Source organism: Capra hircus, chromosome 2 (assembly GCF_001704415.2).
Source record: "Capra hircus breed San Clemente chromosome 2, ASM170441v1, whole genome shotgun sequence".
NCBI lineage: Eukaryota > Metazoa > Chordata > Mammalia > Artiodactyla > Bovidae > Capra > Capra hircus.
In genome coordinates this window covers 91,528,077-91,542,934 of record NC_030809.1, presented here as the reverse complement: position 1 = coordinate 91,542,934, position 14,858 = coordinate 91,528,077, and the positions used below count along the sequence as shown (strand labels likewise).

The window sequence follows — 14,858 nt, the reverse complement described above, 5'->3', positions numbered from 1 at the left end:
AGAGAAGTTGCCCAAGTACTCAACGTCGACCATTCTACATTTGCTCCGTGTTTGAAGCAAACTGGAAAGGTAAAAAGGCTTAATAAGTGAGTGGGTGCCTCATGAGCTGACTGCAAATCAAAAAGAATCATCATTTTGAAGTGTTGTCATCTCTTATTACACATGTTAACAACTCAACATTTCTCAGATTGTGACATGCAATGAAAAGTGGATTTTGTATCACAACCAGCAATGAATAGCTCAGTGGCTGGGCTGAGAAGCTCCAAAGCACTTCCCAAAGACAACATTGCACCAGAAAATGGTCACGGCCACCGTTTGGTGGTCTACAGCCCACTGATCCACTACAGCTTTCTGAATCCTGGCGAAACCATTACATCGGAGAAGTATGCTTAGCAAATCGATGAGCTATACCGAAAAGTGCAACCCCTGCAGCTGACACTGGTTAACAGAATGACCCCAATTCTTCTCCACAATAACGTCTAACCGCATGTTGCACAACCAACACTTTAACTGAATGAACAACTTGGGCTACAAAGTTTTGCCTCATCTTCCATATTCACCTGACCTATCGCCAACCAACTACCACTTCTTCAAGCATCTGAACAACTTTTTTTCAGGGAAAACAATTCCACAACCAGCAGTAGGCAGAAACTACTTTCAAGAGGTTCATCGACTCTCAAAGAATAGATTTTTACACATGAATAAACAAACATTTCTCACCGGGAAAAATGTGTTGACTATAATGGTTCCTATTTTGATTAATAAAGATGTGTTTAAACCTAGTTATTCATACAATGATTTAAAATTCAAGGTCTGAAACCACAATTACTTTTGCACCAACCTACTATTTAACCATAAAGAGGAATGAAGTACTAATAGTTGTGAACTTTGAAAACACTATGCTCAGTTAAAGAAACAAATCACAAAAGACTATATACAGGTTATAAGAACCCATCTTTTATGAAATGTCCACAGTAGGAGAGACAAAATTAATAGTTGCCTTGGGTGTGGAAATGCAGTGACTGATGAATGAGTGGAGAGGTTGTTCCGTTTTTTAAAAGAATAAAAAATGTTCTAAAATTAGGTCTTGGTGAAGGCTGTGGTACTTTGTGACTGTACTAAAAAACCACTTGTGTGCTTTCGGTGGGCGAATTTTATGGTATGTGGCTGTACCTCAATAAAGCAGTTTCAACTCTTCATCTTACAAAAATGCAAATTACTAATAGTTTTTGTTTTTCTTGAACTGGTTAAATGTTTTAAAAGATCAAACAAAACTAGTAATAAATCAAGGACTTTTAAGAACACTGAAGTCTTCAGTAGCCTGCAAACTCCAATCTCAGAAATTCTAATAGAACACCGTTTTCACTCTTAACATACTCCATTTTTTAATTTATTCACAGTTTTGCCTATCGATGAAGGTTTATGAATGGGTTTCAGAAGTTTGTAAATTCTTCTGAAATGATATACAAAATTTTCCATATGTATTTTTAGAGGGAAAAGAATCTCGGTTTTCATAAGAATCTAAGAAATGCCCTTAACCTGAAATGTCTGTGTATTAAAAGCTGATGGGAAGAACAAGTTAAAAAAAAAAAAAAATTGATCACAACTGCTTTGGATATCAAAATCAAAATACTGTTAACCACAAATCTGCAAGATTTTGGGGGGTAAATGTTTAGATTTGAACGTCTAGGTTTTGGAAATGGCAGCCAGGAAACCAATCACTTATTTGGTAGATATAAAAGACAAGCTAGAAAAGTAGAGTTCAAAGAATAAAGAGGTGTAATACACCATAACAGTACAAAATAAATAAGTAACCTTCTCTGTGGAATTAAAAATTAACCTTTTAAGTTACTCTTGACTGTAGGGGAAAGAAAGTTAAGGCATCATATAAAATGAGCTTTTAAAGCAAGAATACTTGAAATGCAAACTTCTGGAGTTGTACTGTTTCGTCATTTACTCATTCGCAATTTAACATCTCCATCTTTACCTGCTGCTCATGATACATTCTGAGAGCCTTTTTTACGTTAGACACTTTTGGAGAACGGATAGGAAGAGTTTTTATTTCAGATGCTGTAAGGGTACTCAAATCGCCAATTGTTTTTATATTCTTGGCTCTAATGAGCTGTCCCAGTCCTCTTGCCCTAAAGAGATAAGAGAAACAGGAAAAATGTCACAAAGTTTTATATTTTCTATTTATAAGGGCCTATCCAATTGAATTTCCTGATTTAAACTCAACCATAACAAAATTTACATAGACACACCTATCCTACAGAGAACAGACATGAGCATTTAAAACAAAATTGAATCTGATGTATATGCCTGGCTCAAGCAAGATCAACTGTTCAATACTTCTATTACTGCCCTATCTCAACCATCTTCCCAGCTGCATTTTCATTTACTTCTAAAATAAAATGTGTCAAAGTATGGATAAATCAATTATAAACATGAGAACCCTGATCATTTAAACATCCCTGTTAATAAAGTGGCATCTCTAGGTATAGGCCAGAGATCAATAACCACTTACCACATGTTGGATGTAATCTGAGGTAAAATGATTTCAACTGGTGCTACACAGTTCACCAAAGCTGGGTAAACACTTTCTGTTGGGCATGGCACAGATTCCTTAGCCATTTCTGCAATCTTAGAATAAATTTCAAAAGCTGTTAAACGGAGGTCACCTAACTGAACATGAAAATATAAAGTTGCATGAAAACTAAAGCACTTCTTACTAAACACTTCTTTGAGCTCTTAAATTTAGAGCTACGTGATCCTGGGGACAGAAATCCTTTGGCTGAAGTGGTATTATGCTAGACAGAAGAAAGGAGAAAAAAAACTCAGAACCCTAGATTTACAAGTTTATTTTTACAACTGACAGACTGCAGTCATATGTTACAATTTTCAGAAAATGTAAAATGTAATAATACTACTACTGGATCAATTACTGGCTGGCTCATCAATGCTTCTTACCACCTCTTCTCTTCATGTCTGCTTACCAAGTAAGCAGACAAAAGGAAAATATATCCAAACGAAGTACGTTTTGTTTCTTAAAAAGACAAATTACCCAATGCAATTCTGTGTTTGCATATGTACTTTTTAAAGCCTACAGCTTACCTTAGATTGCACAGTAGGTGAAGTTCTAACACTTTTTACCATGAGAGAACTATTTGAAGAATGGCACCTAACAATAGAGCATCGCCTATCAATGTCATCTGCCAATCCTGCTTGGTATATAGGATCTGCAAAGGAGACACGGCGAACCTGAAAACATTTAAGTCATGTTTTTATTTTTAAAAAGTTTTAAAAAATACCATAAATTCTCATTATAAGGTCAGCCAAAAACAGCATGTATGTTTAGAGGCCTAATTTATCTCACTAGAAGCCAACTGCACATACTTGCAGTTGTTCCTGGTGATTGTTTTCACAAACATTACTCAAGACCAAGGGTCATTCCAAGTATCCATGGTCTAAACTGTCTACAAAGTACAGCAACAAGGAGAATGAAAGGATAGTAGCAGAAACTTGATGAAATTGCATGTGACAGTTAAAAGCATACAAATTTCTACTAACCTCTTATGCTTACTACAGACCATAAAGAACGAGGTAAAGAGGCAGAGACGGTACTAACGGGCCTCTGGTATACCTTAATAATCTTAGTTCTTAAGTCTTTGAGGGTAATAGAGTCACAGCAATGGGGTGGGGTTTTTTGTTAAAACAAAAACAAAAAACAAAAGCTTAGCCCAGCTTGAAGTTATTTTGGCCTTTTCTAAACTCTTTATTCAGGTACTCAGCTATCTGGTAAAAGTATTCAATGGAGCATGTAAAACCATAATGTGTATATAAATGTCTTATTCCCAAAATATTGGGAACTTTTTGTAAATATCTGCTATAGAAAACTCTCATATGTAAATAAAAATTAAACATGAGCTACTATCAAACAAAACATGGCTATAGTTAACTGGCATTAACAATCTAAAGCATACTGAAGACATCATTTCATCTTCATAAATTTTTCAAGAACTTTTATGGCCTATTTAAACCTAAGATTAAAAAAAAAGGTAAAAGACTCAAAAGCAAAGCAAGACCAAACCAAAAACCCTCAAGTGTTAAGTCTTCCTAAGAACTAATCTTTGAACTCTCAATATAAAAATTTTTAGTATATTTTGGGAAAGTTTTCACAATGTGCTGGCTAAAGGCAAAATTACATGTTAGTATGACTTTTATCTATATATACATGTTTGTATACATAAATACATATATTCCACAGTAAATGGTAGGTCTAATTTCAAAATTAAGGAATGCCCACACAGTACCTTTTTAAAATAGCTAGTTACAGAGGACAAGCGCAGCTATGTAAAGCACATGCAACTTTTCCTTTCTAAACTATGTGCAAGTCACAGGGTCAGAGACTAAAGCAGATACATAGGTAATCCATATGTGTATAAAAGAATTAAAATGTAGTGAAGAAGATGGGGACATTAACAAGATTAATTACAAATGAAATCATATGCAGAAATTAATGAAGGCATAGCCTAAAGAAATTTTTAATTAGAAAAGGTCTAAGTTTATATAAAAACTTAAATGTGAAACAGCATAATGTCCTAGTACACAGTAAGTGGTAACTAAAGCTCCTTTATTGGTTTCTAAGTGTTTCCTTGTGTATTATATGAAGAGCAGAGAGAAAAAAATCACCATGAGAGATCATCAATTTGCAAAATGTGAAAAATGGTGATGGTTGCATTAAGATTTATAGCTAAGTGTCAAGCTTCCCTGGTAGCTCAGTCAGTAAAGAACCTGCCTGCAGTTGCAGGGTACCCAGATTTGATCCCTGGTTCGGGAAGATCCCCTGGAGAAGGAAATGGCAAACCACTCCAGTACACCTGCCTGGAAAATTCCATGGACAGAGGAGCCTGGCAGGCTGCAGTCCATGGGGTCGCAAAGAGTCGAGCACAACTGAGCGACAGACACCAGGTCGTGAAATAAAGGAATACCTAAAGGGTTTCAGTCTCTTTCCTCAACATCTTGCCTTCTGCCTGCCCTTTCCCCTTGTCCTAGCATATATTCATAATGAATGGTCATGTAAGCCCAATACCCTACCATTCACTACGTGTCAGCACGTGGCCAAACTATCCCCATTAAACTTGGACTCATTAGCATTCAGCCTCCATCCCCCTACCTTGTGGACAGGTGACGAGATTTCATCTTCTTGGGGTCTTTTTAGTCCTCTCTTTAAAATGCTGGTGGATGGAGAAGCCAAAGGAGACCACACACAACGTGTGTGCATGCCACTAGGACTCTCGTTTGCTGACATGAGTAAAGGATCAATATCCTTTAATTTTTGAGGAGATGTATTACTGTCTTCTGAGATCAGTCCAGAAACACCTGTTTCAGATGTCAGAGGTTGTGGTATCTCCTCTACTTTCTCTGAAGTATGGTGAACTTCCGGTAAAGTTTCATTACTTTCCACTACCATCTGATTGTCATCTAACTGTGTTTCCTCCAATTTATTAGGTTCAATATTCGTTTCAGTTTTGTTAGGGTCAACCTTTCCTTCTTCCGTGATCATCTCAATCGTGTCAGGAACAAAGCTATTGACTTCTGTATCTAACCCCTTTGTTTCAGCTTCTACAGGCAGAGAAGCTGTGGTAGTTAAATCTTCCTCTTCTGTTTCAGTGACGTGGTCAGATTCAGTAGTCACCTCACCAACCACTGTTTTTTCACAATTTTTCATTTCAGAGTTCATTTCTTCAGATGAGCCTGGATCAGATTCATCACTTCCTCTGCCTAGCTCCCCCACCGTCATTTGTTCAGAGATCTCTACCTGAGCATTCCCTTTTACAGGTGTCGGGTTATCAGAATAATCGGCAGCTGAATTAAATTCCTCAGTTACTGCTTCATCGACTTTCACTGATTCAGGTGTATCCATTCTTTCACTGTTTTCCTCTGTTACTTCTTTCTCTGCATTACCAGTTTTGACACTCTCTTGTTCAGAGAAGCCGGCTTCAGACTGATCATTTTCTATATTCAATTCCATAGCATCTACTACTTCTGGATTTGATTCTGCATTTGATTCAACAATAACAATGTTCTCTGTACTCAATTTCTCTTTTGGAGTGGCCTCTGACTTTCCTTCTTTGGTCTCCAAAGAAAAACATTCCAATGAAATATCTTTCGAAACATCTAAATTTGGGTCAACAGTTTTACATTTCTTATTACATGGCTCCTGGCTTTCTACAGATATTGCTTCCTCAGAATCCCTATGAGAAGTTTCTTTAAATTTTATCATTTCAGAAGGAAGAAAGCTTTGAGTAGTATTTTCTTTCAACTCAGTTTCAGATATAATTAATGAATCAGTAGTAGTATCATTCTCTTCCTTGAGATCCAAATGAAAATTCACACTATGATGCTCATCTAAAAGTTTAACCTCCGAGTACAGATCAGCTTTCGAAGTTTCTGAAATAGATACAGGTGTTTCCACATCTGTCTTTTCTGTTTCATTGACTTTTACATCGTAATTTTCTGTATCCTTTAACTCAGTAAATGACTTTTCCTGAGCCTGTGATTTTTCTCCACAACAATCACAACCTTTAGATCGCCTCACCCTCCTACTTCTCTTGTGCTGGCATTCTACTGTTTGAAGAGTTTTTTCAGAAAGCAAAGAAATGTCTGATGTCCCTATTTTTGAGGATTCCCCCATGCTATTTTCTATAGAATCTCGCTTATGTAACCTCTTATTGGCATTTCTAGTCCTTAGATTTGATTCTGGTACAGAAGGATTTGAAAAGGAATGTTCTGCATCTTTGTTACTTTTACTTTTTCCCTCAGAAGTATTCAATACATCATCATAAACTTGCAATAAATCTGGAGATACTGCAGAATCTTGAAGAGTTACAGTATTACTTTCCTCTCTTTTTTCACAGATTTGAGATTTTATATCTTTGTCTACTTCAGGATTCCCTTTATAATCATGTGCCTGATTTTCAACTTTTATACATTCCTGTTGTACCATTTTCTCTTCTTGATCTTCAATGTCAACACTGTCACTGTTTTTGTTCTTCCATTTTCCAGATCTTTTCTTTTTAGAACCTTCTTCTTTTGCCTCAGAACTATCAGATTCTGAGTTTTCAATGCTGGAAAGTAAACCCTGGGATGCTCTTCTCGTTTGATATCGTGTTCGTCCCCTTACTGGTTTCTCAGAGGATTTATCTACAATGTCCTGCACACCATCTCCTTCAGATTTAGTATTCTCAAGATATGGCTTCCTTCTATTTTCATCAGTTTCAGCATTAGCACTTGTCTCCCCAAAAGCTTTCTCATGTAAATTATTTCCTTTGTCAACTAAGTTTTCCTGTACACTTTGTTCAGAAATCAATTTTTGCTTAGGTAAAACATCATCTTTTACATGTAACGGACTCTTCTGTGGAGTCTTTTCTTCTTCTTTACGTCTTTCCCTTTTTTGATGATTATTTTCTTTATCTTGGCTATCAGTGGTTGGTTCTGCTATTTCTGAACGTCGCCTTAAAGATCGTCTAAGGGTTTTCTGATTTGGAGTTACCTGAATATGACTATCCTCACTTACTGTCTGATCCGTTATTATGGCTGGGGGTGTATTTTCTTTGGATTCCAAGTTGATTTCTAAGGTTCTCTCTTCTACAGTATTGTTTTCTAATAATACAGTATTCTCCATTGTTGATTTAAGCATTGTATCCTCACACTCCACTGCAGATTCAGAGAGATGAACCTGATTATCTAACACACATTCTGTCTGATTAAGCAAGCCAGGTGGGTTATTTTCTAAGGCTATTGTGCCATCAACAGATTCTTGAGTACTTTTCTCTTGTTCAGATCTCATTAAGGGTTTAGACTTTTTACTCCCTATTGGTTCAGGTTTACTCGACCTTCGGCTTGATCTCTTAGTCCCATGTGTTTTTTCAGAGTCAGGTTTGGAAAGAGCCACTTCTCTTTGCTTTGCTTTTGATGGATTATCTGTTTTAGCCATGCCTTCCTGGTTATTTTTCACTATTACAGTTGATGACATATTATTCAAGGGTGACGGACTAAAAGGTCTATTTTCTGAACCATCAAACTTTTCCAAAGTAATAAAGGATTGCCTTCGACTTGTAGGCTGCAAGGGAGCTCCAGAAATGGTGGCATTAGAAACCGAGCTACTGGGGACACCAAATGGATTTTCTGTAGTAGATGCACATTCAGTTGGTTTATTTGAAGCAATTAAAGCTTTTTTCCTGGCATCATTATTACTGCTTGGTATTTCTGGACTGGTTTCCTCAATAGAACCACACTCATTATTCAAAAGGGAAGCCTTTTCAAGATGTTCATCCATACCACAGTTTTCCATGACATGTTGAGGAATGACAATGTCATTCTCCTTTTGTTCCTCCTGCACAAAAATGTACACATACATACAGATTAATCGGCAAATAAGTCTGACTTTCTGGAGAAATTCTGTTTAAAACTTTAGCAATTCAAAGGGCAATCTGACTTTCAACATTTTGCAAATATTCCAAAGATGATGGTAGATGCTCATTAATTTGTGTTTCCAATTAAGTAGTCGATAAAGCCAAATACATTTAAACAAACATGCACTCACACAGATAGAGATCCACACATAAAACAACTATAATTCTGCTAAAGACGCTAAGGAGAGTTAAGACATTATAGAACAAATCTTAACATTAATATTAGAGACTCAATAATGGAAAGCTGATTTGAAAAACCCCAAAATATGAAAATAACAATATACCTTAAATATCATCTTGGAGTCTTCTTTTGATTTTTCAGTTAAAGTAGAAATTTCCCTGAAATAAATTAAGTGTGCAAATTAGAATACTGTTGAATAAAGAACCAGAAAATCAGTTACTTCAGCAATTTCTATACTTACATAGATTCTTCCTGACTATACTGAGAAAATAAAGTATCTTGTGAAACATCCAGATTATTATACATGGCAGGAATATCACACCTGAAAAAGATTTTAAGACTAACTTTGATATTGTGTCTATTAAGTCTCTCAATCATGTCTGACTCTGCATCCACATAACTGTAGCCCACCACACTCCTCTGGTCCATGGAATTCTCCATGCATGAATACTGATTTCCTTCTGCAGGGGATCTTTCCGACTCAAGGATTAAACCTAGATTTCCTGCATTGCAGGCAGATTCTTTACTGCTTGAGCAACCAGGGAAGCCCCTGAATAGCAAGGAGATCAAACTACTCAATCCTAAAGGAAATCAACCCTGAATATTCACTGGAAGGACTAACGCTGAAGCTGAAACTCCAATACTTTGGCCACCTGATACAAACAGCAGACTCATTGGAAATGACCCTGACGCTCAGAAAGATTGAGGGCAGGAGAAACAAGGGGCAACAGAAGATGAGATGGATGGATGGTATCAACAACACAATGGACATGAGTTGGAGCAAACTCAGGGAGACAGTGAAGGACACAGAAGGCTGGCGTGCTGCAGTCTATAGGGTTGCAAAGAGTCAGACATGACTTAGCCACTAAACAACAACTTCAATACTTGATATTCTTACAATTAAGCTTACAATTCTACATCTAGTTACCTTTTAAGAACAATATAAAATCAAGTCTTAGATGCCTGTTTCCCAGATTTTCCATGAAACCACTTCCCTGATCTTTCAAGACCTTAATAAAGGGATTCAGTTTAGGAACATTTGGTGCATTTCAAGATAGCCACATTTCATAGTGTGTTGGGCTATGTACAATCTTTTTGACATTTAAAATACAGTACAATATACACTATCTTAGTTCTAAACTCAAAATTACATTTGCTGCATGAAATCTAAATGTAAGTACAGAAAACTCAATTCAAGATAAAAGTACTACAAACCTCTTTGTTTTGAGTACTTCTTTCTGGTGTTCAGTTAGTATTCTTTCCTTTGTTTCTTTTACTTCTGGAGGTATAAACACAAAGTCAGTAGACTTTTCTTCTTCCAAAGGCATTTCACACTTTGCTTTTGGAGTTGAAGACTCTAGTTTCAACTGGAAATTGAAACAGTAAATGCACATTTTAAGTTTTTAAATTATTTTCCAATACATCAATCAATCTCTTTGGCACTCTAATAATGGTTTTTGATGATGATTAAGAAGTTTGAAGTTCAAACCTATAGGATATTCCTGCATAATTATAATTAGTATTGTCCCTAGTTTTCTTTTCATTTTGCCTGTATTAAATACTCAGAAAATAAAATTACACCTCTTTAAGAAGTAGGCAAATGTGTGCTTACCAGGAAAGCATGGGCAAATGTGTTTTTCAGCCCAGCACGCAGAAATCAAGTGGTTTGGCAGGAAAAAAGTACATCCGTGATTTCAAGTTGAAGCACAAAATACTCAAGTAAAAGTTGTCAAAATCATATGCCCGACATACTAATATTGATACCTAATGCCACTTTTACACAATTTCAGCACAGCTGTTTCCATTTTACTTTATAATGCTGTAAGACTGTGTCAAAGTTATTCTTTAAAAATATTTTTCTTTCATCTTCCCAGAGTCATGGTCTCAAGATTCTAGAATAACCCTTTACCGGAAGAAAGACTATCTGAAACTTGGTTAATCTGCCACTAGCTACTAGATATCCAATTTTATATATGACGTTATGACAAATGTCTTATGCAGGCATTCTCTTTCTAGTCAAGAAAGGAAGCTCTAAAGTATTCTCCTTTCATCCTACCTGCTGCTACTAAGTCGCTTCAGTCGTGTCCAACTCTGTACGATCCCATGGACTGCAGCCTACCAGGCTCCTCTGTCCATGGGATTTTCCAGGCAAGAGTACTGGAGTGGGTTGCCATTGCAACTTCACTTTCACTTTTCACTTTCCGGCACTGGAGAAGGAAATGGCAACCCACTCCAATGTTCTTGCCTGGAGAATCCCAGGGATGGGGGAGCCTGGTGGGCTGCTGTCTATGAGGTTGCACAGAGTCGGACACGACTGAAGCGACTTAGCAGCAGCAGGTAGGATGAAAGGAGAATATTTTAGAAGTTATTCAAATCTAGTTTCATTCTATCTGAAGAGGGTTACTGCCTGGAGTAATTATACTAAATAAATGCTTAGTATTATACAGATTTAACTTTACTAAGAAGTAATCATCTCGCAAAGTGTCAAGATTTCCACACCATCTTAATAGTCTTCCTAGGCCAAACTATATTTCCCTATAATCCCATCTTTTATTTAGTTTTTAACAGCCTTTTCTTCCAATTAGAAGTTGTATGTTCTCAAGCTGGTATATATTTTAATCTTAAGAGTTCTATTAAATACACTTTGGAAAAACATACTTTAGCTGGTGGTTTCATACTGTCTTTTGTATCCTTTGTTTGTGCCAAAAAAGAATCTCTTTTTCCACTTGATTTTCTTTCCATGCCACTTATCTTCATATTTAATTGTGAATTTTCTGTCTGTTTTTATAAAAATAAAACAATTTCATTATGTGCAAATGTTATTTATCCTTTTCACATTGGTAATTACAGTGTAATTAATATTCATTTCAGATTTGAGTATTCAAATCTACTAGATCATGTCAAAGAAAACAAAGCCATTGTCTGATACTGTAACAGCAAACAGATTTGGTGTCTCCAACTTATACAGCATTAGTTTTGTATCATTTAAATTTATAAATTCTAAAATAAGCTATACCAAATAAATATTCTAAAAACAAATTACAGGACTCAGATATCCCACTTATTTCTGAAAACTTTAACAGAAAAACCCAAACCATAATACTTTGAACAATAAAACATACATGACACAAAATATTATCAGGCCCTCCTATCATAATACGGCTTTTTTGAGCCATATTACACTGAATGAGTCTCAACAAGTCTAGATAAATTTTCTGATAAGAATTTTAATTTTATCCAAAAAACAAAACTTTAAATAGAGTACTTAGCTATAACGTTTTCTCTTACAGGTTCTAAACAAATAATAGCTAGACTCATTTGTTGTTGAATAGGAACAAAGTGTCCAAGAGTGTTCTACCTGATGAGTATACAGTACTTTTATCTTTACTCCTTAATCTTTATAGTCACCTAGTATTATTAACCACAGTAAGCTTGTTCCAAATGGAAAATGTGGTATCAATGATTTGTTTCTCTAACAGAAGGAATGAGATTCAACAGAAAGAAATGAGAAAATGAAGTATAGCTCTTACTTAGGTGGGGAATAGTAACTAGAATTCCTAGTTTATACATAGCAACATTTAACCATATCTTAATAATTCTGACCTTTGTAAAACAATACATGAGATGCCAGTTTTTTAAAATAAAAGATCATTAATGAATAAGAATTGGGTATTATTTACATGAGAATCTATGATCAAATTTACTGCATTTTAATTTATAAGTTTTCTAGGCCACACAACTAACTGTATACAAAACCCCTATGTTGTGGAACTTTTCTGTTCAGGTTTTGTCATTTCAATCAAACAGTCTTAAGCTTCTGTCCTTTTTAAAGTTACACTGATATCCAATAAATCACTCAAACATCATATAAAAGTAAACAAAAACATCCCCCCCAACTTACTGTATCTGAATACGGTCCACTGGATTCCTCCATAATTTCAACATTTTCCAAACCAGGCAATAAAAGTAGAGATTTTTGTTTGGCTTGTTTTAGTATTGGCCTTCAAATATAAATAAATATACTTAGAATTAAGTAGTACTGATGGCACATTAACAAGAACAGTTCAATTACAATTTTGAAGTGATAAAACACATCCAGCTTAAGACTGTTTCTCTTAAGACTCTACATACATAAAGCCGGGAGAAATTTACAGACAATATTAGAATTTTTCTCTAAACTCTTCAGTTTCTCAATTTTATTCTTTAAAACCTTCTCAAACTTTCCCAATTTTTACCATAAAATTTCAAACAAGAGCAGACTGTTACATTAACTACATATCAGCTAGATTTAACAGCCATCAGCTTCCTGCCTCTTGTTGGAAACTTTTGTTAAGCATAATTTGAAACTGCTTTTTATGTTTCTAAAACTAAGTTTATTCTAAGGACCAAAGCAAAGGGTCAAATAATTTTAATAATTACCATGTACTCTTTAACTAGGAAATCCTCTACAGTGATTCTACATAACGATTTATGTTAAAACCAAAATGTCAATTTACATAATCAGAATAGAGTAACTATATAGTTTTATTGTTAGCATACTTTAACTCCTCAGGATAAATCAACATCGTCACTTTAGCAAATGTGGCATTCCAGAACTGAGCACTTTGTTTTCTTATCTGTTTGTTCTTGTGTGAAAATATTATGCATAATAATGGCGAGATCTGTTCAAGAAGTTCACTGTCATAAGTTCCAGTGTAGCTGACATGTAGACAAGCAATAATTTCTCCTAGTAACTTTTCTAACTAGGAAAAAGAAAAAGTTCATTAGGGTAACACTTAGAAATGTTACTTTTCAAAGAGAAAAAAATAAAAGCACAAAGCATACTAAACAACTCACAGAGTATGTTACCATTTCAATTTTTAAAACTCAAATGACTTTAAAACGATTTTATTGATTTATTTTTGGCTGTGCTCCGTCTCTGCTGCTGCATCGGCTTTTCTGTAGTTTCACAGAATGGGTGGGGGCTCCTGTCTAGTTGTGGTGCCTGGGCTTCTTGCTGGGGTGACTTCTGTTGTGGAGCACGAGCTCTAGGGCACACAGGCTTCAGCTGCTGCAGCACGCAGGCTCAGTAGTTGCAGCTCCAGGGCTCTAGAGCACTGGCTCAGTAGCTGTGGCATGCAGGCTTACATGCTCTGCAGGATGCAGGATCTTCCCAGATAAGGGACAGAACCCATGTCGTCTGCATTGGCAGGCAGATTTTTTTTTACCACTGAGCCACCAGGAAGTCCTCAAATGGCTTTTTAAAAGCTGTCACCTTCAATATATAATACCCTTTATAAGCTGACAAGAACTTACTTTATTGATAGAACAGCTTGAATTCAAGCTTATTTTCCATTAACAGAAGAAATTTGTTTTCACATAAATTATGAGATTAATAGTTGCCTAACCTTGGAGCCAATTACCTTCACACATAAAAGAATGAGACAGGAGTAGTTGAGTTATATGAATTTAAGGAAATATTAATAAATCATGAATGATCCTTGGATTATACCCATTTCATATCAAAAGTTCATTAAAATTAAAGTATATAATGATATCCCTTTAAAACAATCAGCAGAATTATATTGAAGGGAGACATTTAAATTCTAAAACTTTTCTTCATGAAAGTATGTTTTATGAACAATGTCTATTTGTACCTTGTTGTTCATACAACTATACACTTTAGGAACTTCATCAAACCTAGAAGAAAAACAAAGAGTACCATTTATATTTTAGAACATTAAACCTAGAAACACTGTAATGCAGCCAAAAACTGAGACGTGTAGTGATATAAAAAGGTGCCCAAAGACTTAACAAAAAAATGTCAAACTGCAAACATTAAACAAACTTGTCTTTTAACAAAGGAGTTAAAGAAAAACATCTGGACTAGACCTCAAATTATTATTACTAGTGACCTGTTTCTATGCTTTTTAAAAAGCATATTTTTATGAAGTTTAAGGACTAAAAAAGACTTGCAAAAACTTAATAAATTTGAAGTCCCTTTAAATCTGTTCCTAAAGCTTCCTCTGTGTTTATGAAAAAAAGACTGTATTATTACTGAACCACATAAGCTTGCTATAAAGAACACTGATGAATTCTCTCAAAATGCTTCTTTAAAATACGTTGGGATTTTTTCATGGTTTTTCTCTCATATGCTGCTTGCTTTGGTTCAAATGCAAAAGGTAATATAAAACACCACAAACTTCTGGAGAGTAATTCAGAAA

At 35.4% G+C, this 14,858-nt stretch overlaps 1 protein-coding gene across 6 annotated transcripts in view; it reads right to left on the bottom strand.

Annotated features, from left to right (window-relative positions):
- Positions 1–14,858, bottom strand: part of RIF1 (replication timing regulatory factor 1) — a 60,999-nt gene that overhangs the window by 7,102 nt on the left and 39,039 nt on the right. For 4 of the 6 annotated variants that reach the window (XM_018062815.1, XM_018062824.1, XM_005676151.3 and 1 more), the window contains 12 exons: positions 14,292–14,334; positions 13,195–13,397; positions 12,557–12,656; positions 11,314–11,433; positions 9,871–10,022; positions 8,897–8,977; positions 8,759–8,813; positions 5,174–8,395; positions 3,112–3,258; positions 2,730–2,807; positions 2,525–2,640; positions 1,988–2,141 (listed from right to left, as the gene is read on the bottom strand). In XM_018062815.1, coding sequence (XP_017918304.1) covers positions 1,988–2,141; positions 2,525–2,640; positions 2,730–2,807; positions 3,112–3,258; positions 5,174–8,395; positions 8,759–8,813; positions 8,897–8,977; positions 9,871–10,022; positions 11,314–11,433; positions 12,557–12,656; positions 13,195–13,397; positions 14,292–14,334 — 4,471 coding nt within the window. Of the gene's footprint in view, positions 1–1,987; positions 2,142–2,524; positions 2,661–2,729; positions 2,808–3,111; positions 3,259–5,173; positions 8,396–8,758; positions 8,814–8,896; positions 8,978–9,870; positions 10,023–11,313; positions 11,434–12,556; positions 12,657–13,194; positions 13,398–14,291; positions 14,335–14,858 lie in introns of those variants that run through there. The other 2 variants (XR_001919544.1, XM_018062838.1) reach the window with 2 other exon arrangements.